The 26,446-nt window shown below is 33.5% G+C and overlaps 2 protein-coding genes across 2 annotated transcripts; both read left to right on the top strand.

The window, feature by feature from the left end:
• Positions 1-836: 836 nt before the first annotated feature.
• On the top strand, positions 837-9,349 carry LOC122585667 (RNA pseudouridine synthase 5). The gene is made up of 14 exons (XM_043757796.1): positions 837-989; positions 1,085-1,142; positions 2,243-2,270; positions 2,370-2,416; positions 2,502-2,592; positions 2,693-2,858; positions 3,232-3,319; positions 3,463-3,547; positions 3,700-3,775; positions 3,990-4,057; positions 7,531-7,600; positions 7,699-7,777; positions 7,968-8,061; positions 9,193-9,349. The coding sequence occupies exons 1-14, from the start codon at positions 866-868 to the stop codon at positions 9,250-9,252; spliced, it is 1,134 nt and encodes a 377-aa protein (XP_043613731.1). The 5' UTR covers positions 837-865; the 3' UTR covers positions 9,253-9,349.
• Positions 9,350-11,327: 1,978 nt separating this feature from the next.
• On the top strand, positions 11,328-17,489 carry LOC122585666 (serine carboxypeptidase-like 27). The gene is made up of 9 exons (XM_043757795.1): positions 11,328-11,786; positions 11,878-11,970; positions 12,083-12,175; positions 12,365-12,450; positions 12,545-12,790; positions 14,727-14,857; positions 15,005-15,100; positions 16,953-17,058; positions 17,187-17,489. The coding sequence occupies exons 1-9, from the start codon at positions 11,399-11,401 to the stop codon at positions 17,334-17,336; spliced, it is 1,389 nt and encodes a 462-aa protein (XP_043613730.1). The 5' UTR covers positions 11,328-11,398; the 3' UTR covers positions 17,337-17,489.
• The last annotated feature ends 8,957 nt before the right edge of the window (positions 17,490-26,446 follow it).

Raw genomic sequence — 26,446 nt, forward strand, 5'->3', positions numbered from 1 at the left:
ATGTTTGGTTGATAACCTGATACAATAGTAATTAAAATGACTTTCTAATCTGATCATTCAGATGATATATTGTAAACTTTATTTGATGAGGTGTATTTGGTTTAACTTCTTTTTAAGTTAAAGATTGACTTATATTTTCTTTAAAATTTTTTGCATTTTTTTTATGATTAATATACAACTATTTAATGAATCTTAACGAAACATTAAGGTTTCGTTTAACAAAACCCATAAAAATAAGCTTAGCTTCCTACAAATTGCTTAACTTATTTTCAAAACTAACTATTGATTTATTTGAGTTCAACTTATTTATAATATAAGTTTTAATTTCTACTAAAAGCTTCATTTAAAATTACAAATCATTCCATCAACATAATTAAAAAAGAAAATCTTATATTTCTATAAAAAAAAAAATCAGTTAATAATCCTACCAAATCTAACATTATACTTTTTTTTTTTTTTTTTTTGAAATGCTATTAGGATTACTCACGGAACCACCTTTTGCAATCAGTGACAGTCACACGATTATTCCCAAATACCTTTTAAGAGGAAATTCAGATAATTGGGAAAAATTCACTATTTGCAAGACTCGAACCCGTGATGTATGCACATCCTGGGACTCAATAAACTAAAAATGAAATTCAATGACTTACAACTGAAAAAGAATTAATAAATTATACTCACTTGTTAAAATGATGATGAAATTAAAAAAAAGTTAATGAATTACTCTCTATCAAATTGTAAAAAAAAAAAAAAAAAAAAAAAAGAAAAAAAAAAAAAGTAACTAGGAGGGGTTTTTAAGCAAAAAGAAAAGAAAAACCCGTGTATGTGCGAATAATCGAAAACAAGCTAAAGTGGATGTAACAGAATGGCTATGAAAAATTCAGATACAACAACTTATACTCCATCTCCAACGACGTCGTTTGGTAAACCTTGGCCGGAGTTCAATGACGGCCTTACTTACCGCGACATTCTCCGATCACCTGATTCCGGTCCTTGTCTTTCTTCCTCTATATCTAAATCTGTTTACACACAAATTTACTGTCTAAAATTAATGTAAAATCTCAATATTTTTATATATATGCAGGTTTGACTTTAATTGACTACTACTCCGCTAAGCATCAAAGCTCAGCTCCTTTATTAGGGTATAAATATAATTCGCTTTCTATTTTTAATATATAAGTTTATTATGTTTCGAATCATAATGTTCTATTAGTTTTTTGAATCATAGCGCTTAGATAAGAAGTCGAATATTTCTACGAATTAAAGTACTGAAACAACAGGCATTTTATGATTTTTATTGAATCCGATATTATAATGAGTTGCGTAGAGGGAGAATGTGCATTTGCATTTGCGGACGTTGTCGAGTTTAAATGTTGCTTAAACTTATGAAACTGTTCATTGAAGATATAAACTTGTGATGTTTTATGATACTGCCGGCTCTCATGATTCGAAATCAAAGTTTTTGTTAGTTTTTAGAGCGTATGCTTTTATTTGTATTTAAAAGCAACATGGTTGGATCAGTGGTAAACACCCTTGCCTCTGGAAACAGAGGTCATGGGTTCGATCCTCATTCCATGCAAAGGTTGGAGGGCCTTTTCTACCATTTAGGTAGAAACTGGAAGCAACCTCTTTACTTAGGTAGAGGTAAGGTCTGCCTACATCTTAAACTCCCCCATACACCGTCGAGGTATTGGGGCTCAAAAACCTGCGGAAGGCGGCACTGAGCAGTTACTTACTTACTTATTTTTTTTGCTTTTATTTGTATTTAGGTCTTTGGTAATGTACTTGGAGTCGTAACGAAATGCTTGGAATAGGGGTGTTTGGGTGAGCCTATGTTTGAAGCTTATTGCTTATTGGCTCTTGTAGAATTCCGATTAGGTCATTTTTGGAGCCTATGCTTATTAGCGTAATCTTTCACCAAAAGTTCATATGCCTATAAAACTAACATTAATATTAGCTTGTTACCCTATATTTTATAAGCGTAAGCTATAAAAGTAAGCTCAGCCAAATGCCCCTAGCTAAATTTTAAGCTTCTATAAGCTCTCCGCCAAACATACCCTGATATTTGAGAGACTGTTGAAACCCTCCCCTTTAATTTCAAGTGTAAACGTTGAATTCCACATATCTTTGCAATTTTTTAACAATGAATTGATCTATTATTAAGTGAAATGTAGTTCCGTTATATTATATGTGCGTGGTGGTAACCAGTATTTAACTATTTATACTACTAAAAATGGAACAGTTGGTTGCAGAGGATCGAGAATGGTCAGGTTGGTTTTTGGAAAATGTTATTACTGTTTGAGAATTCTTGATTGGGTATCAACGAACAGGATAGTGTTAATTTGGGTGACGGTTTCCATGACTTGCAGATAACAGTTGATGGTGTAGTTGTTGCCGATCCTACGACTGTCTTAAGGTTAGCTTATCGGTGATGAAGATATAATTTCATATCTTCACAATAAATAAGGTATAAGATTGTCTGACACAGTTCTATTTATTAGGGCTCGTACAGAACTTGTGTATCATAGACTTCCTTGGAGAGAACCGTATGCGCCACACTTACTTGAAGTTTTATTTGAAGACGATCATTTGGTACTTGATTGATAGTAAGCTTGATGTAATGCTAATAGTGAATTTATTAATGATTTTTCATTTTTAAATGTTGGCTTAGCTGTTCATTTATTTTGCTCAGATTGCTCTAAATAAACCATCTGGTCTACAAGTTTTACCCGGGGGACTATTTCAGCAGCGAACAGTCCTGACACAGCTCCAATGGCGTATGAAAAATCAAGGATCATCATTATCAGATGAAGAATCATGCCCTGTTCCAGTTCATAGGCTTGGAAGAGGCACATCAGGTAACAGTTTATCAGTGTTAACTGCACTTTAGGTTTATTGTAAATTTATGTGGAAGTAATTTCTATTCTGGTCATAGTCAATAAGACTATAACCAAAGAGGTATCATCAAGAACAAGCTTTTTTCTTTCCGGAGAAGCGTAATTGTGTCTGTTGTGGTTGGTGTTTTTTTCCAACTTGAAAAAGGTATCATCAAGAAAACCGAAGATTGATATTCTAGTGGCATCCAAGGTGTATCTCCAACCAAGTGGTTGTGGCTTGGATCAAAGTTAAACTTGAGACACAAGTGTGATGCAGGATGCCGTGTGTGTGTGTTTGTTGCTCAAATATCTTTGTAATGCACAATCATTCTTCTTTGTTTCTTCCCCCCAACAGGAATCTTACTTTGTGCAAAGACGAAGGTTGCAAAAACTCGTCTGGCAGCTCTCTTTGCTGACAAAACATCTGCGGTTGTCGGAAACAGGTTAGTACTTACTACTTAGTAGAAGTAACATATTCCTTTTTATTTTAGCACATCAGATCTTGTGTCCTTGGTCACAAGTCATAACTGATATTTTCTTCATTGTCAATTTCTGATCCTTGCCAATATAATTCTTGTGTGGACAGAAAATCTGACAATGAGGTCAATCACGTGGGCAAAATGTCTAAGATATACAGGGCATTAGCATGTGGAGTTATAAATGAGGATGAGGTGGAGCATCTGGACTGATCTAGTTCTTGTAATTTATTTTCTGCTTTTTGCTTTAATTTATCCATATCATGTAATGTTAAACATTATTATTATTTTATACACTCGTACCATTTGTTGACTCATGCTTACAATATAAACACATCATGTTACAGGTTGTCATTGATCAGCCAATCGGAACCTTGAAATATCCAGGAGTCGCTAAAGGATTATATGTTGCTTCTCCTTCAGGTTTCTCCCTTTATAAGTACATACTGTTTTTCTTTTGTTTCCCTTCAAGGATTTTATATATCAAACATGAATGTATAAAAATATATGCTTACAGTGTTTTTGAAATTCTTGAGGTCTAGTGTTTAGTTAATATATGACCCTTAGCTTACTTCATTCTATATAGGTATTCATGTTGACTATTATCTTTTTCTTTTGTTATGTCTTTTTCTTTTAGGGAAACCAGCATTGAGCAAAGTTCATGTTCTGAGGAGAGATGTAGAGAATAACCAGACAGTTGTTCAGGTTCTGAGATTTAAAGATTTAGAGTTGTTTGTTATGTGCTTATATATCTGAATATATGATCCTAGTCTGATATATTGTTACTTTTAGAATAAGGGATTAGGATTGATCAAGTGTCAAGAAACATGTATATCACCAACTTTAATCATTTCTTCTGAACAATAAATGTAGTGAATAATAATAAAATGTTTGTGTCATATATAATGTGTTCTGAACTAGTAAAATTTGTTTCTTTTTAATCACAAATGCGAAATGCCAGATGAAACAACAGACACGAATATTTAATTCAACAATTTGTGGGGTTAGATGATTCAATCACGGTGCTATGTCGGTAGATGAGTTAGAACTGATACGAATCTGACTGCTTGGAGATGGGGACGTGTTTACAACAGAAAGAAAGATAAGGGTGGTTAAGTGTTAGATAATTAAAAGCTATTTTAATTATATGGTAACTTCTTGCCAGCCAAGTTAGGTTATCATTAGTCTAACAAACGATTTTAGATGAATTTTTAGTGATGTCATTTGGGCTAACAAATGCGCCTTCGACGTTTCAAGCATTGATGAACCGGGTATTTAAACCATATTTGCGTAAGTTCGTGTTGGTATTTTTTATGACATATTGGTTTATAGTCGTACATGGGAAGAGCACTGAGGACATTTGACTTCTGTTTTCAAGTGTCTAAGGGCGGAGAAATTATTTTGCAACCATAAAAAGTGTGTTTTTGGGCAGGAGCGCATTGAGTATTTGGGGCATATTGTAACTGGTGATGGAGTTCAAGCTGATCCTTCAAAAATTGCAGTTATGGTAGACTGGCCTATTCCTAAAAATGTACGGGAGTTAAGGGGTTTCTTGGTCTTACAGGGTATTATAGGAAATTTGTCAAAGGGTATGGAAAGATAGCACGTGTACTTACTGATTTGCTTAAGAAGGATGGTTTTTGCTGGTAAGATGAGGTGACAAGGGCATTTACAGAGTTAAAAACGGTTATGACTCAGGTACCGGTTTTAGCCTTGCCGGATTTTTTAAAGAGTTTTACAGTGGAGACAGATGCTTCTGATCATGGGGTGGGGGCGGTGTTGATGCAAGAGGGACGTCCAATTGCTTATTTCAGTCGGGTTTTGGGTGAATGAGCACAATTAAAATCTATCTATGAACGAGAGTTATTGGCTATTGCGATGGCTGTACAAAAGTGGAGACCATATCTCTTGGGGCGTAAGTTTACAATATTAACTGATCAACGAAGTTTAAAGTATTTATTGGAACAACGGGTAGTACCGGGTGAGCATCAGAAGTGGATTGCGAAACTATCAGGGTATGACTTCAATATTGCTTATCGACCGGGTACAGAGAACGGTGTGGCAGATGCACTATCACGACGTGGGGAAAGTTTTGAGATGACTGAATTATCTATCACTAGGTTGAGATTAGCTGAAGACGTGGTCAAAACAATAAAAGAACACCCAGAGCTGATTGCATTAAAAGAAAGGATTAAGGACGGGGATAAAGATATGGCAGGTTATTCAATTTAGAATGATGAATTGTTGTATCAAGGACGACTCGTCTTACCAAGTGCGTCAGATGTGGCTGCTAAAGATTTTGGTACGATTCATGGTGGTGTGATGGGAGGGCATGAGGGAACGCGAAAATCCTATCAAAGACTGTCAAGAGATTTTTATTAGGTGGGGATGCGGAAGGATATAGCAAGGATGGTGTCTGAATGCACGGTGTGTCAACGAAATAAGTATTCCACGTTATCACCGGCAGGTCTTTACAACCTCTGGAGTTGCCAACCCGGGTGTGGGAGGATCTAACAATGGATTTCATTGATGGGTTACCTAAATCATTGGGGTATAGTGTGATTTTGGTGGTGGTTGATCACCTGAGCAAGTCGGCGCATTTTGTTGCTCTTAAACATCCCTATACCGCTGCTTTAGTTGCTGAGGTATTTATTCGAGAGATTGTTAGGTTGCATGGGATACCCAGGTCAATAATTTCTGATCGAGATCCTATATTTATTAGTAAGTTTTGGAAGGAATTGTTTAAATGTATGGGGACTGATCTTAAAAGGAGTACGGCTTACCATCCTCAAACGGATGGCCAAACTGAGGTAGTCAATCGAAGCTTAGTGACGTATTTAAGGTGTTTTGCATCTAAGAAGCTGATGGAATGGGTTAAATGGTCACCTTGGGCCGAGTATTGGTATAACATGTCTTTCCATTCGACTATTGGTATGACTCCCTTTAAGGTATTGTATGGGCACGATCCCCCTAATTTAGTGTCTTATGATCGAGGCATTGCTTTGACCTTTGATATTGATCAGTATTTGCTCCAAAGAGATCGTGTTCTACAAGAATTGAAGGTCCATTTTAATAGGGCACAACAACTAATGAAATCTCAAGCAGATGGCAACAGAAGGGAGGTGGAGTTTGACATTGGTGATATGTTTTTTTTAAAGTTACGCCCTTATAGGCAAACAAGTGTGGCAATCAGGTTAATCAAAAACTAGCTCCTCGATTTTATGGTCCTTTTGAAGTAATAGAAGAATTGGGCAAGTTGCTTATAGATTGAAATTGCCACTAGAAACGTCAATCCACAATGTCTTTCATGTTTCTTAGTTGAAGAAAGTTATTGGGTCTCAATCAGTGGAAGAAGTCTTGCCTAAGGATATGGAGCAAGTTGTACTCATGCTACCAGAAGAGGTGTTAGGTGTTCGAAAAGTGGAGGCGAATGCAGAGGTTTTGATAGCTTGGAAAGGATTACGAGTGGAGGAGGCTACTTGGGAAAAGTATCAGGAGATTGCAAACAGTTTCCGGAGTTTCACCTTGAGGACAAGGTGAGTTTTCGCGACGGGGGTATTGATACGAATCTGACTGCTGGGAGATGGTGACGTGTTTACAACAGAAAGTAAGATAAGGGTGGTTAAGTGTTAAATAATTAAAAGCTATTTAGTTTATATGTTAACTTCTTGCCAGCCAAGTTAGGTTATCATTAGTCTAATTAAATAAGGGGTTGCGTCCCCATTAGGGTGTGGAAGATTATTGTTATTTCTTTTCTTATTTTCATATTCTGTCTTAGGAGCGACTGAGGGCTCGAACTTCAGATATCCCTTTTAATAGCTGACTTCTTCGGTTGTGGAATATTTGAATAAACAGCCGACTTTTGTGTTTCTAGTTGTTTAAATCGTGTTTCTTTACTGTGATCGAGTGTTTGTTCTTATCAAGAACACGGTAGCCTAGCTGCTGCTTACATTGATCGTATGCTGGAACTCTTGTGTGACTTGTATGCCCACTGAAATAGATGGTCAATAAACTACTATTTCGATGTTTTTGTTAGAGTGTAACTTATTGAGTTATTGTATCTCCCTTTAAATTTTGATTGCAAGAAAAGTTGCAATCTAGCAAAACATTTTTTTCTTTTTATGTTCTTATTTCAATGGTAATTTGAATGCTTATGTATTTTGTGGCAATGCGAGTAGGTGGAGATTCAATCTGGCAGGCCCCACCAAATCAGAATTCATCTTTCGTTCATTGGCCATCCTTTGATAGGTAAACTTGTTAAGTCCTAGACATGTTATTATATGCCTGTTATTATATTCTCTTTTTGATGATTAAACTTTTAATATCTTTCGTTTTAAATTTGTCAGGTGACCCACTTTATGTGGCTGGTGGGATACCGAAGTGTTTTGATCCTGAAACTGTAGATGAAACAGTAGCGGAAGATGGGTAAGTGCAAACATGCTTTTGTCAGAGTTTCTACAAATTAGTATTTGTATTTTGTCTTTTTCAAGGTTCAAGTGGTTGTATATCATACTTTAAGAAAATTCTGCTGCTCTGTTCCAGTTTCCTACTATTCATGGTATCTTTGTTACTACTTTGAGCCCTTAGTCAACTAATGTTTCTGTAATTTTTTTAGAGGGTATCACAGGCCTACGAATCCTGTTCCTGGAGATTGTGGGTACTACTTGCATGCTCATCAGCTAGTCCTTTGTCACCCGATGACGAAAGAGGTATTCCTCTAATTATACTCAAATTGTTACATGTACTCCCATGTGATGTTTTTCATGATCGAAGCGAAAGACTGTAGCTAAAATAAGCCGAAATACCTTTTGTCGGAGATCTTAGTTGTTGTGGAGTTGTGTGACTTATATAAGTAATCAAGGCACGGCTACAAGGGTACAAGTGTTGATTATTAAGTGGGTCTTAACTCTTGAATAAGTTAGTTCCGCATATGCGAAGTTGGATCACTATAACAGTCCTTATAGTAAATTAATTTAAAATGTTTGTCAAGATAGTGATTAGGGAAGCAGAAGAATTAGAACTAAAAAGAACCGAAATATTAAGTCTGGAACATCATAAAGATTTACATCTGTTAAATAAACCAATTGGATACTAAAAGCTCCATTGTATAATTAATCCTCAAATAATCAAGTTCAAAGCCTATGAGGCTTGAAAGTTAGACATGTTCACATCTATAATTGCTCCTTGCATCAACTATTAAATGTACTTTTGTTAGGTTTTTCATTATCATATCTATATAAGTTACAATAAGTCTTCAAAACCAATCTCATTTACTATCTTTCATATAACCATTGGATTCCATGTTCATACGATTCAACCGACCATGAAATGAGTTGTTTTGACCTATTTTTGTTCAAGCTCCTTAAAATCCATAATTAGCTTTTCTACATTAAATCTTTAAGCATCCAACCTACTCAATGTCATGTGTCGAGTTTCGACTGCAGAACATCCTTGTTTTTGTTTCTCATTAATCTGCTTTTCTCTTTTGGATTTTGAAATGTTGAATGTTGTGCTTCGAAAGGCAAAATCTGCAAGGATTTTTTCTTGTTTTCAGCTTTTGAAAATTTTATATTTAGATGCAAATGTTTCAGATCACTTTTGAAGTTATAAATAACTTATTTGATGCTTAAAGTCAATCTAATCTGGGGGTTGGGTATAATGCAAGTACTTGATAGCCAGAACATGGTTGTCACTTGTCAGACAAACCCAAAACCATATGGTCTAGAAAAATGAATCTGCAGTTATGTATTCCTACAGATTCTTTATATCTTTAATATGAATCGAATTTAATCTTTGACTTTTTTGAATATATTTAGATTTTCATTCATGATTGTTTGCAGGTGTTTAAAATTACAGCACCCCTACCGCCTGTCTTTGTAAGTCACGAGTTAAGAGAATGAACAAACACACAAACTTGAAAAAATCTGTTATTTCTGTGAATTATCAGTCTATCACATCATAGTTCGTATTAATACATGTTTCTGATTTTCTGTAGAACTTATATAGTCTTCTTAAGTTACTAGTCTGGGAAAATGAACAACACAAACTCAAAAATCTCTATTACCTATGAACTATCACATCATAGTTCATAATAATACTTTTTTCTGTAGTACTTACTTATATAGGCACTATATATTCTTCACAAGTCAGAGAGTCCGGAGAATGAACAAACACACAAATTCGAAAAATCTGTCAATGCTATGAATTATCTCTTCATAGTTCATATTAATACATTTTCCTTTAGAACCTATTTACATAGGCACCAATGCACAATATCCTTAATTTTCAATGCCAACATGTTCTAGTTTAATGAATTCACCAGTTCAAGTTGTTCAGTTAGAAGTCATATGTTATGATCTTTTGAAAACATACAAGAAAAAGCACAAATCACGAATTGTAAATATGGTAAAAAGAATAAATAAAATTATGTCCCTCTGTATATGTGTCTCCCGATTTCCAAAATCCAATGGCTAAAGAAGTAAAGATGTTCTTGTTGAAGCCAGAATAAAAGGCACACAATACAGATACAATATTACTTGTTTTTGTCTAAGATAAGATATATGTGAGATAGGATAGCCATACAAGTATAGATAGTTAAAAAAGAAACAATGCAGAAGACTTAAACTAGAAGCTAATATTTTAAAAATTGAAGCTCAAACTCGATTGGGTGAAAATTTCTTAATTTTAATGGGGTTTGCTAAATACAACCCTTAAGGCTGTGTTTAAGGTGCATAAATTGTTTGTACATTTACCATTAAAATCAAGGGACGAGCTTTTAATATGGAAGGTACAAGTTTTTTTATGCACGTTAAATACAACCTTTAGGGCTGTATTTAGCATATCCCAATTTTAATAATGTATTTTGGAAGTTGACCCAAAAACAATTCCAAGTGTTACATAATACTATACAATGTTTTTGTACTTCAAAGATACTCCAGCAGTATCATGGGTATGACTTATGGTATCTTTAAATAAATCTTCTTACCTCATTTTTCACGTTGACTTTTTTGAACATTTAACGTAGCTAGTTGAGCATTGAAATTTTGGTGGTTACGCATTTGCATGCGTAATATATATATAAACTATCTATACTGTATTAAAGATAGGTATACATAACTGCAGATTAAAATAACTGTATGGCTATTTATAAACTATCTATAGTTGTATGGCTATCCTATCTATACTGTATTACAAAAATGGTAGGTTAAAATGACCCATTGTTTTGGGCTTGGGCCACGGCATGTACTGAGTACTGTCATCTTATTTTTCGAGATCCATTTTACATTCATATTGTGTATTTTATCCTCCTCAAAAGGTTATACATTTTATCGAGATTGTTTAAGAGCAATCTCTGGAACCAAAAGCAAATTTATAAAATACGCGTAGTGTGTTATCGATTAAGATCGGCTCGATTGGTTGTGACTTTAGTTTAACATTAAAAAGGTGTTTTCATCGATTAAAATTTACCATATGCTCTTGGTTGTATATAAACAGTCTCTATATACTACTAGTCTACTATACGTTATCTGAATTGAGTGCCTATTGTTTTAACAAATTTATGTTTGTAATCTCATCAAGATTATGGGTACAATTTAAGTAATCTAATTTCTGCGAGACATTGTTTAATGATATTTCTAAAAGATGAATTCGGGAATCACATTTTTTTTTTGCAAGGTGAATTTTGCCTGAAATTTCGTGTCGCGATTCCACACTGATAGAGAACTCCCTTTAAGTAGAAATGTCTATTTCAAATACCCGATGAGGGAAAAACCCCATACTAATCTGTCCGAAGACATGACGATTAATATGGGTAAACTTTGTCTGAACACAAGACCTTTTGAATGGAAGATGTATTTTCAATCACTAAGCTAAATGCTCAAGGACTCGGCAATCACACTTAATTAGCTAAATATTAAATAAATGGTTAAATTTACTTTTAAGCAAACTCTTTCACTATTTTTTAAGCTACATCTAATCATCCGGATTCAAACTAATATAATGTCACAAAATTCTAAACACATGCCAAGTCGAGGCTTTTGAGCAGTTATGAAAGGCAACTTTTGCCCCCTCTTTTTTGTGTTGGCCTTCATCACCCTTTTCCACTCCATCACCGCGGATACGGCCGCTGCTAGTCGCCTACACCGATACCAACGCCTCAAGGACAAGATCCACAGCTTACCAGGGCAACCCGATAATGTGACGTTTAATCAGTATTCAGGATATGTTACGGTAGATAAAAAGCAGGGACGAGCTCTTTTCTATTGGTTGATCGAGGCCAGTAATGGCCCTGCATCATCAAAGCCTCTTGTGCTCTGGCTCAATGGTGGGCCAGGGTGCTCTTCAATTGCTTATGGGGCATTTGAGGAAGTGGGACCATTTAGGGTGGGCCCCAATGAGAAAACACTCTCAGTTAGTCAATATGCATGGAACAAAGGCAATTTCTTTAAGCTCTATTACAACATATTATATATGTAATGTCATAATTTTGTATTGTAGGCTGTAGATTGATTTTGATTTCAATGCAGAGGCCAATATGCTATTCATTGATTCACCTGCTGGAGTTGGTTTTTCTTATACAAATACTTCTTTCGACCAAATCACTGGCGATCAAAGAACAGGTTTTTTTCCCATGGATATTTCAGTTTCAAATGATTTGTATACATAAACTTAATTTACAGACAAAAATGATGTATCTTTGGTTAAATTTTGTGTGAACATTGACAATTGCAGCGAAGGATGCCTATGCATTTCTTGTGAATTGGCTTCGTAGATTTCCTCAATATAAACACAGACCATTTTACATTGCTGGCGAAAGTTATGCAGGTTAGTATCACACTCTTGTATCATAAGGCGTGTTATATGTGAAAATTTGGTCATTCTTAATGAAACTCGATCACTTGCAACAATCATAAAATCAACAGAATAGTTGTTGCTTGTACTGACCTGTAACATAACTCGTATCGTAATTTTGTACTATTTGTGTTGATCTCTACAAAATAATGTCAATTTCAGGTCATTATGTTCCTCAACTATCTCAAATCATAGTCAGACTAAACAAAGGTGTCAAGAATCCTGAAATCAATTTCAAAGGTTTCTTGGTACGCAATTAAGTTGATCATGTCTTTGCTAATAATTAAACACACCATTTGTGAATAGTTATTAAATATAAACAATTTTTCATCTGATAATCAGTTGGGAAACCCATTACTCGACGATTACTATGACAACATTGGAACCTTTGAGTACTGGTGGAACCATGGGTTAATATCAGACACCACATATCAGATATTAAACGAATCATGTCCATACGACTCTTTCTTGTTCCCCAGCGGAGATTGCTACAAATACTTGCTACGAGCTTATTCCGAATTTGGTGACATCAATTTTTATGGGATTTATGACCCTCCTTGTCATGAATTAGGCACCACTTTACCACTGGTAACCTTTACTTGCATTTCAAGTTGCATTTAGTACTACTATCTTAGGGCCCGTTCTAATTTTAACAATTTAGTAGTGAATATATTAAGTGGCTGAATATATAAATAATGTTTGTATGTATTAAGTAAAAATAGGTAATTGACAGTTATTTTTGTTTATTAAGTAAAAAAAAAGAGGGTTAATTACTTGGAAAGTCCTTCAACTTGTCACTGAAACCTTTTCTAGGGCTCGAACAAAAAAAAGTTCTATTCGGGGGAAGGAAAAGGGCAAAAATTTCTTTTATGGAGTTCTGTATAAGTAGCCAGTTAAAAATAGGGCTGATTACTTGGAAAGTCCTTCAACTTGTCACTGAAACCTTTTCTGGGGATCCAACAAAAAAAAGTTCTATTTAAGGGTATGAAAACGACTAAAATTACTATTGTGGGGTCTCGTATAAGTAACCGGTCAAAAAGTATTTTGAATGTAATTTCTCTTTTATTTTATTTCAATTATAGATTACATAGACTTTCCAAGTCATGTCTCTATACAAAACACCAAAATATAATATATATATATATATATATATATATATATAGGGTAACACTCCGGTGAGAACACTCTTAAAATAAGAACGGTGAGAACACCTTAAAAACATCATTTTGATGCATTAAAAGTCCATAAAACTAACATATTGCATAACTAATTATCATTATTTAAGTGTTTAATAACACATTCATCCGTCAAAATCGAAAAAATTATGTTTTTTGTTTTGTGCATCCATCTTGGATGCATACTCATTAAAATGATGCATCCAACAAAAAACGTGATTTTTTCGATTTTGATGAATCAATGTGTTGTTAAACACTTAAATAATGATAATTACTTATACACTATGTCAGTTTTATAGACTTTTAATGCATCAAAATGATGTTTTTAAAGTGTTTTTACCGTTCTTATTTTAAAACTGTTCTTATTTGATTGTCCCCATATATATATATATATATATATATATATTTCTGGGTTCCATCTCCATTCCATCTTCATAACCTCCACCACCCTACCGCCGACACCATCTAAATCCGACTACCCTTTTGCCATTACAGATTTGGGATGCCATAATCACATATTCCCTATGGTAACGTCAGCTCATCATCAACATCACTAGTATATAATCACATCATCGGAAAATCAAAAATAACATACAAATTTTCCGGTCACCTCAACACCACCACCACAAAGATCCGGCCACAAAACTCATGAAACAATTTGAATAAATCTTTGTCCCCATTTAACCATTCTTATGTTCAACTCTTATTAAACAACCCAAGTTAAAGATTTGAACATTTTACTTAACACCACCGCAAATCTCCATAGCCGCCACCATAAAGTTTATGACGCCGGCCGCGGTGGTTTTGAAATGGAAGTGGCTAGATGTCATATGGTACAAAGGAATATAAAAAAGTGGCTAATTTGAAAAAAAAATTGTTGGAGCCCTAAAAACGGTTTTAGCGACAAGGATAAAACCGGCTAGCTACTGTACACGTCAGCAAAAAGTGGTCACGGTCTTACTATAGTAATTTTAGTCGTTTTCATACCTTCAAATAGAATTTTTTTTTGTTAGAATCCCAGAAAAGTTTTTGGTGACAAGTTGAGGGACTTTTCAAGTAATTAACCTTATAACATGAAATTTCACTAATTAAATGTATTAAGTTTTTAATTATTAAGTTTATTAAGTAAAAAAAGAACGGGATCTTAGTCCTTATATAAATGTGCACTGTGAAAATCGCTTTTACTTTATGAAAATATATTAGTTTGTAAAAACATGAAAATGAACAGTTATTTTCGGACGAAGAAAGATAGAAAAGTAAATGTATACTTGTTATAGGATTGAGCATGATTATTTTTTTATTAAATCTAATTTGGGTTTTTTTTTTGGAATTTGGTTTTGATCAATCAGCCGTGGATGTATAGAGGGAGTACGGATAATTGCATAATAAAGTACACAAAAAAGTATATGAATCGACCTGATGTACAAAAGGCTCTTCATGCTAACGTTACTCGGATACCTTATTCTTGGATCACGTGCAGGTTATAATCAAAGCTTATAGTAATAGTTAAATATTAAAAGAGGAAGAGTATTGATATCATTCAATAATTTTAATGAAACTATATACGTACGATTGTAGCGCGCGTGCAAACTGTATAAAAGTGATTTTCATTGAAAATTTACTGCAGCGACATAGTAAGGGGAAGTTGGACGGATTCACCACGGACAATGCTTCCAATTTTCAAGGAACTCATCAAGGCCGGTATTCGCATCTGGGTCTTTAGGTACGTACGCACCTAATTTACATTCATTTTGATCTATCTTGTATTTGATCGAACGAGAGCAAGTACTCGCGCGTTGCAACGATGAGATGGTGGAGTGATAGGTCATAAAGAGTGATAATCAAATGTCTTAACCATACGGGATTCGTCCTTGAATTTAAAAATTCGTCGAAAGTATATCGAATGACATCTCTGATGAAAAAACATGAAATTTTAAGAACACCCATATAATTTTTATGATTTATTGATGTACGGTTTTTGAGATAAAAGATTTTGAATGAATTAAAGGAATAAATGATTTATGAATGAGAGAGAGAAAAAAAAAATGATTGGTTGACATTTGATGAGAGAGAAAGAGTAATATAGTTATTTTAGATAGATATATAATATATGAAGGGGCATTTTTAAAATAGTAAATGTTGAAACTTAAAATTTAGACATGACTAATTTGCTCTATATATAGTTAGATATAGATATAGATATAATTATAGATAGTATAGATATAGATATACAATATGTATCACACAATGAAAGTGTACTTGACTAATTAACAACCCAATACGTATAGTGTCACTAATTAAAAGTTAGAAATGTGTCTATGGTTGGGAATGTATATAACTTGTACACTTTTTTTAGCCGGTTCAATGTATGTAATTAACTTGTAAAATTGAACGGATGTAAGAAATGCGCAAAATGATGATGTAGATGTCACTCATTGTACCACGTCTCAAATGTCAATGGTGCTAGGGGTGTTCATCGGTTCAGTTTTTGGTTATTTGGTCTATTTGGTTTGGGTTTTTCGGTTTTTTTATTTTTATTTTTCAAATCCAAAACCGGACCAAAACCTAATTCGAAATAGAAAAACCAAACCGAAAACAAAATTAGAATTCGGTTCGGTTTCGGTTTAAAACCGAAAAAACCAAATATGAGAAACACAAATTTACCATTTCTTTTTGTCTAAGTTGTGATTAACCAAAATAGGTTCATAATTTCAATTTTCACCAAAGTAGTAAATTTAAACCATATGGATAAACAAATAACATAAGTGAAACAACTAAACTCTTGTTTGTCATCATTATTAAAAATTATTCATCAAATTGAATTTATCTAATTTCATAAAAAAGTTAATATGATAAACAAATAGACATATAAAGTAAAAAATACATTAATAATTGTCCATAAAAAAAAAAGATACGAATTAAATATTTTTAATAATACATAATAGTAATATAGGTTATTCGGTTTTTTCGGTTTAACCAAGTTCATTATCCTTTACCCATAACCAAACCAAAATCCGAATATATAATTCGGTTTCGGTTACAAACCAAACCCAAAACAAAATTAAAAAACGGTTTGGTTCTATTCGGGTTTTTTAAACGGTTCGGTTTACAGTTTAACCGGGTAAAAACCAAACCGTGAACACCCCTAAATGGTGCCACGTTATTATCCAGTCGATTTCCTACACGATTCATTCAATTTTGCAAGTTAATTATATAAATGATCCAGATGAAAATTGTATTTACACAATAGGAAAAATATAGAAGTTAGATATATCTCCAAATAGGCAAATACTCAACGTTCGTTTTTTAGCATTTTGTAACACAATTATCTTTTACTAATTAAAACCCAGAACTACACTCGTAAATAATAACATTCTATCTACACTTTTAAAATGTATCACCATAAACTCACGATGTTTGAATAGGTAATTACATCTGTCACAGTGTCACGTGTACCATGAAACAAAAGACAAAAATCGAAAGAAACTTCGACTTTGTATTTAATTTAATTACTCTCCTAATTAATAAAATCCTGCTCTTTAATTTAACTTTGTGGTTGTGAAAAATACAAACAGTGGAGACACAGATGCGGTACTGCCGTTGACGGGTACTCGTTACTCAATCAGAGCTCTGAAACTGAAAACGTTAATTGACTGGCATGCCTGGTATGATAAGGGAAAGGTATATACACATATCACATATATGTTCTTTCGATTCGTAATTAATTAAACTCATTATTTCACTTGTCATTCGAATTAGTTATGAAGTAATATAAATTAAATAAATATGTTATATGTATGTATTTATAGGTTGGTGGATGGAGCCAAGTATACGAAGGGTTGACATATTTGACAGTGAAAGGGGCGGGTCATGAAGTTCCCATGGACCGCCCGAGGCTGGCTCTTACGGTGTTTGCTCATTTCTTGAAGAGTATTACCTTACCCTCTTCTTCTCATTAATTATTGTATATCTTATTATATCTCCATTTACTTTTTTTCGATTTTGTATTGCCGATCGATCGTGACACATTTACATTTACATCGAAAAACAACATATTTGGGTGCATTATTCGAAAAACAACATTTATATTTCTATCGACCTATTGATCTAATGTCCCCGAAGGAAACATATATGTGATTTCATTAACTTTGGCATTTTTTCTCCTTTAATATTGTTATGTTTAATTATTCGTTTTACTTTTTTTCATGTATCCTTTTAAAAATAACATACAAAGTACTTGGAAAATTAGTTGTCGATTAATATAATATCTCAATTATCGAACACAACAATCAATTGAATTGCGTATTCAAGAAGACAGTAAGGCAATGAAATTTTGGGTTAGTGGCAAATTAAGCCTTAACATAATTGCGAATATAACATTAAGAGAAATTATCAAAAATCGTCTTGGTGGTTTTTTCGATTCGCATTTTCATCCCTGTACTATTTTTTAAATTATTAGGTGTCCCTGTAATTTTTATTTTCATTTTCATTGCCAGTTGTCTCTGGCACTAACATTCGTTAGTTTTCATTAGTTAAACCACTCATGTGCAATGCACATAAGGGCATTTTCGTCCAGTTTGTAACCACAGAGACTATTTATGATAAACCATTTTTGAGGTTTACACACTTCATTATCTTCTCCTGTCTCTGATTTCAGAAAACTCATTTTCGAGATTTCTCCCGCGATTCTTTGACTTAGAACTCGAGGTTGGTACCAAAACGCTCAGACCCGAATTCCGCACAAACCCTAGCCAAACGAAACCCCCTCTTGGCAAGTGGTGGGTTGGTGGTGTTCACAGCGATTCAACCCAGGGAGAAAAAGGAACCCGTTTTAGGGTTTTTAGAGACAGATCGCGTGAGGTGGAGGTCGAAAATGGAGGTTCTTGGCGTGGGGTGGTGGTTCTCGTCTTTTGGCGACTTTTCCGGCGGTGGCATGTAGTGATCGGCCGGTCAGGCATGGTGGCCGAAATTGTGGGGGAAGATGATGAAGTATGTAAACCTCAAAGATGTTTTATCACAAATATTCCATGTGGTTACAAACTGGACGAAAATGCCCTCATGTACATTGCACATAAGGGGTTTAACGGTGAAAACTAACGGCTGTTAGTGCCAGGGACAATGGCAATAAAAATGAAAAGTACAGGGATATCTAATGATAAAAATAAAGCACATGGATAAAAATACGAATCGAGCAAACCACATAGATAATTTGTGACAATTTCTCTAAATTAAAAATTTTATCAACCCAATTAACTACCGGCAATGAATGTACGGTTAAGAAAGACTTTCGTGTTCGGTAATGAGTTGGGTCAGGTCTTCAAAAATACGAGTACATCATATATGTATATATATATGCAATGTTACCATATGATTCAGTATTCTATGATCACCCGAAGTAAATCCTCCTATACTTTGAAGTAACTTGAACATTATAACTAAAACAAAAAACAATGAATAAAACATATAATTAAATAAAAAGAAAATATTATATGATGTTAAACTCTTAACATTATGACGGTGTACTCACACCAATTTTCATAACATGTAAATAACCCCCATAAATTTTAAGGTTTGTGAAGAACATCATATGGATGTTAACATAAGAAAAAGGTTTTGATGTAAATTACCTGCAGAAATGAAAGTAATTTATTACTAAATAAACTTAACAAGTGACAAACTACAAAGCAAAAACCAATAAAGTCTTTCATGTTTTTTATGTTTCGCATAAAAAAAAAAAATTAAGAACCACCTTTAATCCAAAAATATAACAAACGAAACCCTTATAAAAATGCCAATAACAATAACCATAATCAAATAATAATGATCAAATAAATATAATCAGGGGAACACATAATAACTGAATGGAATGGATCAGAGAAGATATATAGGAAGAAACTGCTCAGTGCTGCCTTCTGCGACTTTTAAGCCTCAATACTTCAAAGGTGTATGTGGAGATTAAGATGTAGTCAGCTTTTAACCCTACCTAAATAGAGAGGTTGCTTTCATTTTCTACCTAAATAGTAGAAAAAACTCTCCAACCTTTGTATGGGACGATAATCGAACACATGACCTCTGTTTCCAAAGGCCATGAACCATACTGCTTTCGGAGAAGATATATCTGTCGACTTATTTTAGTGACAGCGGTGGTTACTTGTTAACAAATTCTTGTATTACATTTCGCATAGATGCGATTATGCGAATATTCGTTTACCCAGTTACATCATGTTGGATTTTAGGAGTTGGACTCAACATTCTTATCTTGGGCTTTGATCTTATTAGGGGGCGGATAACTGGATCTTAAAGCCCACCCCCAACAAGGTGTTTTATATACAGTAATATGTTACGACTTACGACTTTACGAGGCAATGAGGCATTATTTTTTCTTGAACAGAGTGAGGCATTATTATTATTATTATTATTATTATTATTATTATTATTATTATTATTATTATTATTATTATTATTATTATTATTATTATTATTATTATTATCATCATCGATGCCCGCGTACGTCGATACGAGCATAAGTCTCTTTATTCAAATTATTGTTGTCTTTATATTCGAATGTACATGGACGAGGTTTAAAGACATATTCGATGATCCTTCAAATTTATATGTATTATAATATAATTAACGGGAAGGAAATGGAAGGTGTATAATATTTAAACCATATACAAATATACATATAAGCAATGCTAATGGTGTATATGGCACATCCCCATCTTATAAGTTTAGTAGTTGTATATTTTAGTAAAAGCTCTTTAAAATAAATTATAGAAATGAATGAGAAGTAAATAATTCGATTCCTGCTTAAAAGCAAAACTAGTGGAGCCAAAGAGCATCAAAGAAAGGCAAGCATATTGAACAAGATAAGAGGAATTAATTAGAGGACACACACATGTAATATTCCACATATAATAATGTATGTATGTACTTCCATAAATCTACCAACTTCTTAATATTCCAATAAGCTTAAACAAGCTAGAGCACATCAAAGTGAGACATTGCCATTGAAATATTAACGAGTCAAAACGAGCATTTTTTGAGTGTTAGTAACATACTAACGCATGTGTAGTTTGGGCTTTGTGATGAAACAAAATAAAAAGTGTTACATTTAGTGAAGTTGCAGACTTGCAGGTTTATAAAAAACTTTGGTCCATTTTGACTTCTTTGATCCATATACGTTTTTTTTTTTTTTTTTTTTTTTTGATATATAGGGTAATATTTTTGTCTAATTAGAGGATTTTATTTTTATACCATTATTTTAGGAACTTGTAATCGTTAGTGTGATGTTGTAAACGAATGTTTACCAAATGCTTAGTGAAGAAGTAAAATTGGTCCTAATGGAGAAAGGAATAATTATTTACTACGTCGCCAAACTGCCCCTCAAAATATTCCTTTTGTTGAGTCACTAAGGCAAAGACATAGATGTATTATATATATATAGGTTTTAGGTAAAATAAAACAAATATTATTGTAAAATAAATAAAAAAATAGGTTTTTTTATAGTGCTAATCACCATGCATCATAAATATCATCGTACATCAATTGCTTCTTGAATCTTCGTGCATCAATTTAACCATGATCTAAGGGTCAAGATCTTGTCTTATTTGTTTTACTTTAATATTTGTTTTACAATAACCAATCCCTGTATATGTGGTTTCGATTTTTAATTTTATTCAAGGGAATTACGTATACAAGTTGCTGAATCATATAATCTTTTCTTTTTGGATTTTTTATTTTTGAAAAACAAATTAAAATTTTAAAATATCTTTAATTTGAAATATGTTATTTTTATGTTAAAATAGAAATTGCAGTTGTTAAATTTTGGAAAATTTGATAGGAAAAACAATATGTTTTCAAGTTGGGATAATTGCAGCAAATAGAAAGCACCTTTTAACCAATTCACGAAAATAGAAGTAACTTTTTTAAAATTTTATTTTTTAGAAATGAAATTTCATTTATTACCAGAAATAGCAACATTTGACACGTGTACATAGGGATAGCAAAAAAAACCCGACCCGACGGGTAAACCCGATACCTGACGAGAATACCCGATACCCGAACCCGTTCGGGACAGGGAGTGGGGCATGTCCACCCCGACCCGACCCGATATCAATAACTTTATATATATATTTATAAGTGATTAGTTTTGAATTTATATTTTACCTTTGTAATTACAATGTTTCACACTTATATCAACTAATTTGTATCTACATTCCACACTTGCATATCCATTTCTCAAAACATCAAGAGCATGTAGTATCTATCATTTCTCAAATTAACCAACAAGGAATTAACCTAGTGGTAAGACAAATACTTGGTGACCTTAAGGTCTTAGGTTCGATCCCCACTTGAGGCAAAAAATAATTCCTTTAAGGTACCCGTTACCAATAAAGCCTAGACCCATATGTAAAGTTTAAATATGTGGGTTCTATCCTTCAGGGTACCCAAATCATGTAACACCCCAAGATTTTAAAGATAAATAAGTTAATCCCTTTTTGTAGTTTTGACATTAAATTAAGTTCCTAGTATTTTATTTTTGAATCGGGGGTTAATTTAGTTGGAACTTTAGCGGATAGCGGATAAAATACCCACAAAAAGTGTTTTGAGGCGTGGCACTCAGGAGGAGTGCCAGCCATGTACTTGTTATGACTCACCCATTTTCTCTTTTTCCTTCATTGATTCCTCCTACCTTCTTATCTAAATTCTCATTCAATTCATACCCCATTTCAACTTAATTTTAGAATCATTATACAACAACAACTAACAATAATCTTCCTTTCATCTTCAAATTGAAAAGATTGAAATTAATAGTGTGTGTGGTGGTGGTGTATGGTCAAATCCAAGAAGGAAAAAGGAAGGAGATTAGTAGTGTGATTTCAATTCTTCAAGAGTGTTTATCTTAATTAATCAAATTCTTCCAAATAACAATGATAATCAACCTAAATTGAAAAGTTAGGGTTTGTGGTGGTGATAGTGGTGGCCGAAAATTCAAGGGAGAAAAAGGAGGGGAGAAGACCATCTATCTTGTTTTAGCTCCTTGTTGTGAGGTATTGATTTCCCTTAAATTAGCTTTTATCTTTCTTTTGATTTAGGGTTCATGGAGAGAACCAATTTGGGGGGTTTTGATAGATATTGGATAATGGTAATTTTTCTCTAATTCCTTAGATAACCTAGTTTGTCATTGAGTTATGTGTTGAGTATGATTATGAATTTGATAAGCTCATGTGATGATTTTGATTTATGAGAAAGTTGAGTTTTTACTAGCTATTGAAATATTGATGAAAATGATAGGTTGAACTACCTAATGACTTTGTTGATGTAAAAGTGACTCAATGACAAATGGGTTGGGTTTTGGGTTTAGGAAGACTAATGATTGAGTTGTTAGTGATCATTATGGTTAAAATGAGAATTTTATATTTTTGAGCAAAAAGATGAATTGGCCACATGATGGTGGTAAAATGAGATTTTTAGCAAAATGATAGATAATTGTGATTGATCTTTTTGAAAGGTAGAGTTTTGTAAAAGAAATTGGGTTTGAGCCAACTCAAAGAGAATGAGTTGAATGGATAGGAATGTTAATGAATTGTTAGTGGCTAGGTGAGCTAGCCAAGTTTTGTGAATAAAGTCTTATGCATATTGTGTTGATTTGTTAGGTTGATAGCTTTGCACTTGTTGTGGCATTCTTGATTGTTGTTAGTCGCGGAGGAGGTGAGTACTCTTGCATACTCTTATATGTGCGTTGGGTCGATTACCATATGATGGTGGATTCCGTATGTGGTAATTGATTCAGCGTTAGGCCGAGGCCTAAGAACCCCATAGTTGAGTTGAGATGAGGCCTAAGAACTTCTTTGATTATTGTTTAGCGTATATGGATCCATGTATGTTTTGTTAGCGCAAAAGTGAGTATGCAAGTGATGATATGACGATATCATTGGTTACATGCGATAGTCTTTTGTGTTTTTGCCCTCCTTCGTATATATATTTGTATGCAAGTTTATTCACTAAGCATTCTCTTACTTTTTAGTTGTTTACCATTTTGATAGGTGGTTCCGGAAGAAGGAACTAGGTTTGTTGATTTGAGTTTGAAGTTAAGGTTTCTTTGGAAGACTTGAAGGTATAGCCATTCATGAAGAATGGATCATTTTGTATAGATACTTAGTAATCCCTCTTGACTTTGGCTCTTGGTATATTTGGTTGTTCATGGTCATGTCTTGGTACATTTGTTTATGGTTATGCTTGGTCAAATGCTTTTCGAATTCTGGTTGTTGATGGATTAGTTGTATTGTGGTAGGTTTTAACAAGTTTGTAAATGTGTTTGTAATTAGTTTTACTAGTTGTTAATATGTGGAAATGAATTTTTGGGTTGAAATGGGTTTGTGCAGAAGTATATGGAGTATTAGTCTGTTGTAGACTAGTTTGTGGAGTATTAGTCTGTTGTAGACTAGTTTGTGGAGTATTAGTCTGTGTGTAAGCAAAATTAAAAAAAAAAAAATCCAACTTTTCCGTTTTAATTGGTTTTCGAGTCTTGTTCGTTTCAGATCATGTGGGATTAGGATGGAGGTATTGTACCGACATCATATGGCTCAAACGGGGTGAGTCGATGGGTATCCAATTGTGGTACCGGGGCTAGGGTTCCCTCCATTCCCCTTTATTTTTATTTCTCAAATTAAACAAGATTTTGGTAATTATTTTTGAAAAATAACTATTCTTATCGGGCCGGGTTTCGGGTTTTGGGGCATTATTTTACCCCCGACAGAGTCCCCGATAAGGTACCTGATGGGTATCGGGTCGGGTTCGCGCCACATATTCCTTACCGGGTTCGGGTTTGACACTACCCGCCCTGAACCCAACCCATTGCCATTCCTACGTCTACATGGTGACGTGGACATTTTTTGATTACGTGATAATTTTTTAATGGCGTGCCATTATTCTTTATTTATGTACTATTTAATTTTTATCAATCATGTCATCCCCCCCCCCCCCCCAAAAAAAAAATAATATGGCTCCGTTTCAGTTTCGGTTTTGGCAGGGTATTTCTTCTCGTCGTTTTATTGTGAAACTAGTTTCAGCTTCTTTTCATTGTTTTTTGTTGAATCTCTTCTATTTTCAAGGATTAAGAAGTTATGTATGAACTTTTCAAAAAAAAAAAAAATTGTGTATGAAGATCATAAAGGAGATATAGATCTATTTCTTCTTTGTCTATCTCGAGATTTTAAATATCTAAAATTAGATGCCAAAGCGTCTTCGTTTTCGTCCTAAAGATATCCTGAGGATGTTCAAGGTGAGACGAGAGTTTAGGTCGGATTTGGGTCGTTTAAGAAGAGTTTGTCTGCAGATGACATAGATCCAGATTGTGAAGCTCTAGAGATTAGCTCGAACTCGAACAAACTGTCGGCGGTTTCTAAGTTAGTTGAAGAAATCGAAGAAGAAACCATCTTCACATCCAACACCGACGAGGTGTTGGAGTAATCCGACAATAAACTAGAGTTCATTCCTAAAAAGTAAAACTTTGAAAGGTCATTGCTATTTTTGTAAATTGATCAAAAGGTCTTTTTTACTTTCTGTGTTATAAAAAATGTCACGTCATTAAAAAATGCCACGTAATCAAAAAAATGTCTACATTACCATGTCCACGTGTCAAATGTTACTAATTCTGGTAATAAATGAAAGTTTATTTTTAAAAAATAAAACTTTCAAAGGTCACTGATATTTTCGTGAATTAGTCGAAAAATGCTTTTTATTTTATGCAGTTTTTCCTTTCAAGTTTTGTTTTGAAAAATATAAAATATCATCTTTTGTTTTTTTTATGAAAAACTATCACTTAGAACTCAATTTTCGTTTTCATGTTTTTCTTGGGAAACTAGAATGAAAAAAAGAAATGTCTTTCCCAACCAAACACATTTTTAAGTTTTTAAAAACCAGAAACCATTAAAATCGAATTTCGGTCAATTTTAGATACCGTTGGATTCAACTTTTTGGTTGAATTTTGAAAATCAAAAACTGAAACAACTTATCCATTCTAACACTAAAAGTCTATTAAGCTTAAACAAAACAAAACTACAATATAACAAATCAATCGATCTAGATCATTTTATGTTTGATTCCCGTCCATTAATTACTTTTGACTATGAGGTTTCGATCCTATTCCGGTTAAATTGGATATTGCCTATTGTGAAACATGAAGATTTGGAATAAGAATACTTCCCGTGATATCTTTAGGAGATAAAATGGAATCTTAAATTTCTGGCCACACCAACATATGGTGTGTGTATATATATATGCCTTTTTGTGTCTAACTTGTCGTATTGAAATATGTTCATATGATTCACACCACATCCAACCTCTTTAAAACCAATATTTTAGGGTATAAATTTGATACGAGCTATTTCCATTCTCACACCCAAATATACCATTGATCTAATTAAAAAGATTTTGGCATCATTTTTGCACCTATCCACTACTGTAGCAGTACTTTACTGTAATTAATAAAGGAAATAAGTTACTTAATGACCAAGGTTATATGAGCACTTCATTTAATTAGCTTTAAATAACTAAAACACTTATATAAAAAAGTATTGGGTTAGATTCAAGTCTTTGACTCTTGAGGGGACAAGATTTATTCTCATTAGTTGTCGTGCTGTTTGGCGAATTGATAAGAAGTTTTTCTCTCTATGTTGTTCTATGAAAATTCAAATGACATTCTGTCCAACGATTATAGGTGCCAATAAGTGGGATAGGCATGTTATGACCATTCGAACGTTCAAAAAAAATATGTTACCAATGGTATTTGTTAATAATGACTTTCCTGAACCTTATGTAATAGGGGTGAGCAAAAACTGAACCGGAAAACCAAAAACAAAAAAAAACCGAAAAAACCAAAAACCGAACAACATCTATTGGTTTGGTTTTCGTTTTCTAAAAACCGAATTGATCGGTTCGGGTTTCGGTTTCATATGTCAAAAAACCGATAAAAACCGAACCGAACCGAAACTAATATATTTTTATGTATTTTATAGTTATATCATATTACATTTATATTTATTACTTATAATTTGTAAAAGTG

The sequence above is a fragment of the Erigeron canadensis genome, chromosome 1, assembly GCF_010389155.1.
Source record: "Erigeron canadensis isolate Cc75 chromosome 1, C_canadensis_v1, whole genome shotgun sequence".
In the NCBI taxonomy this organism is placed as follows: Eukaryota; Viridiplantae; Streptophyta; class Magnoliopsida; order Asterales; family Asteraceae; genus Erigeron; species Erigeron canadensis.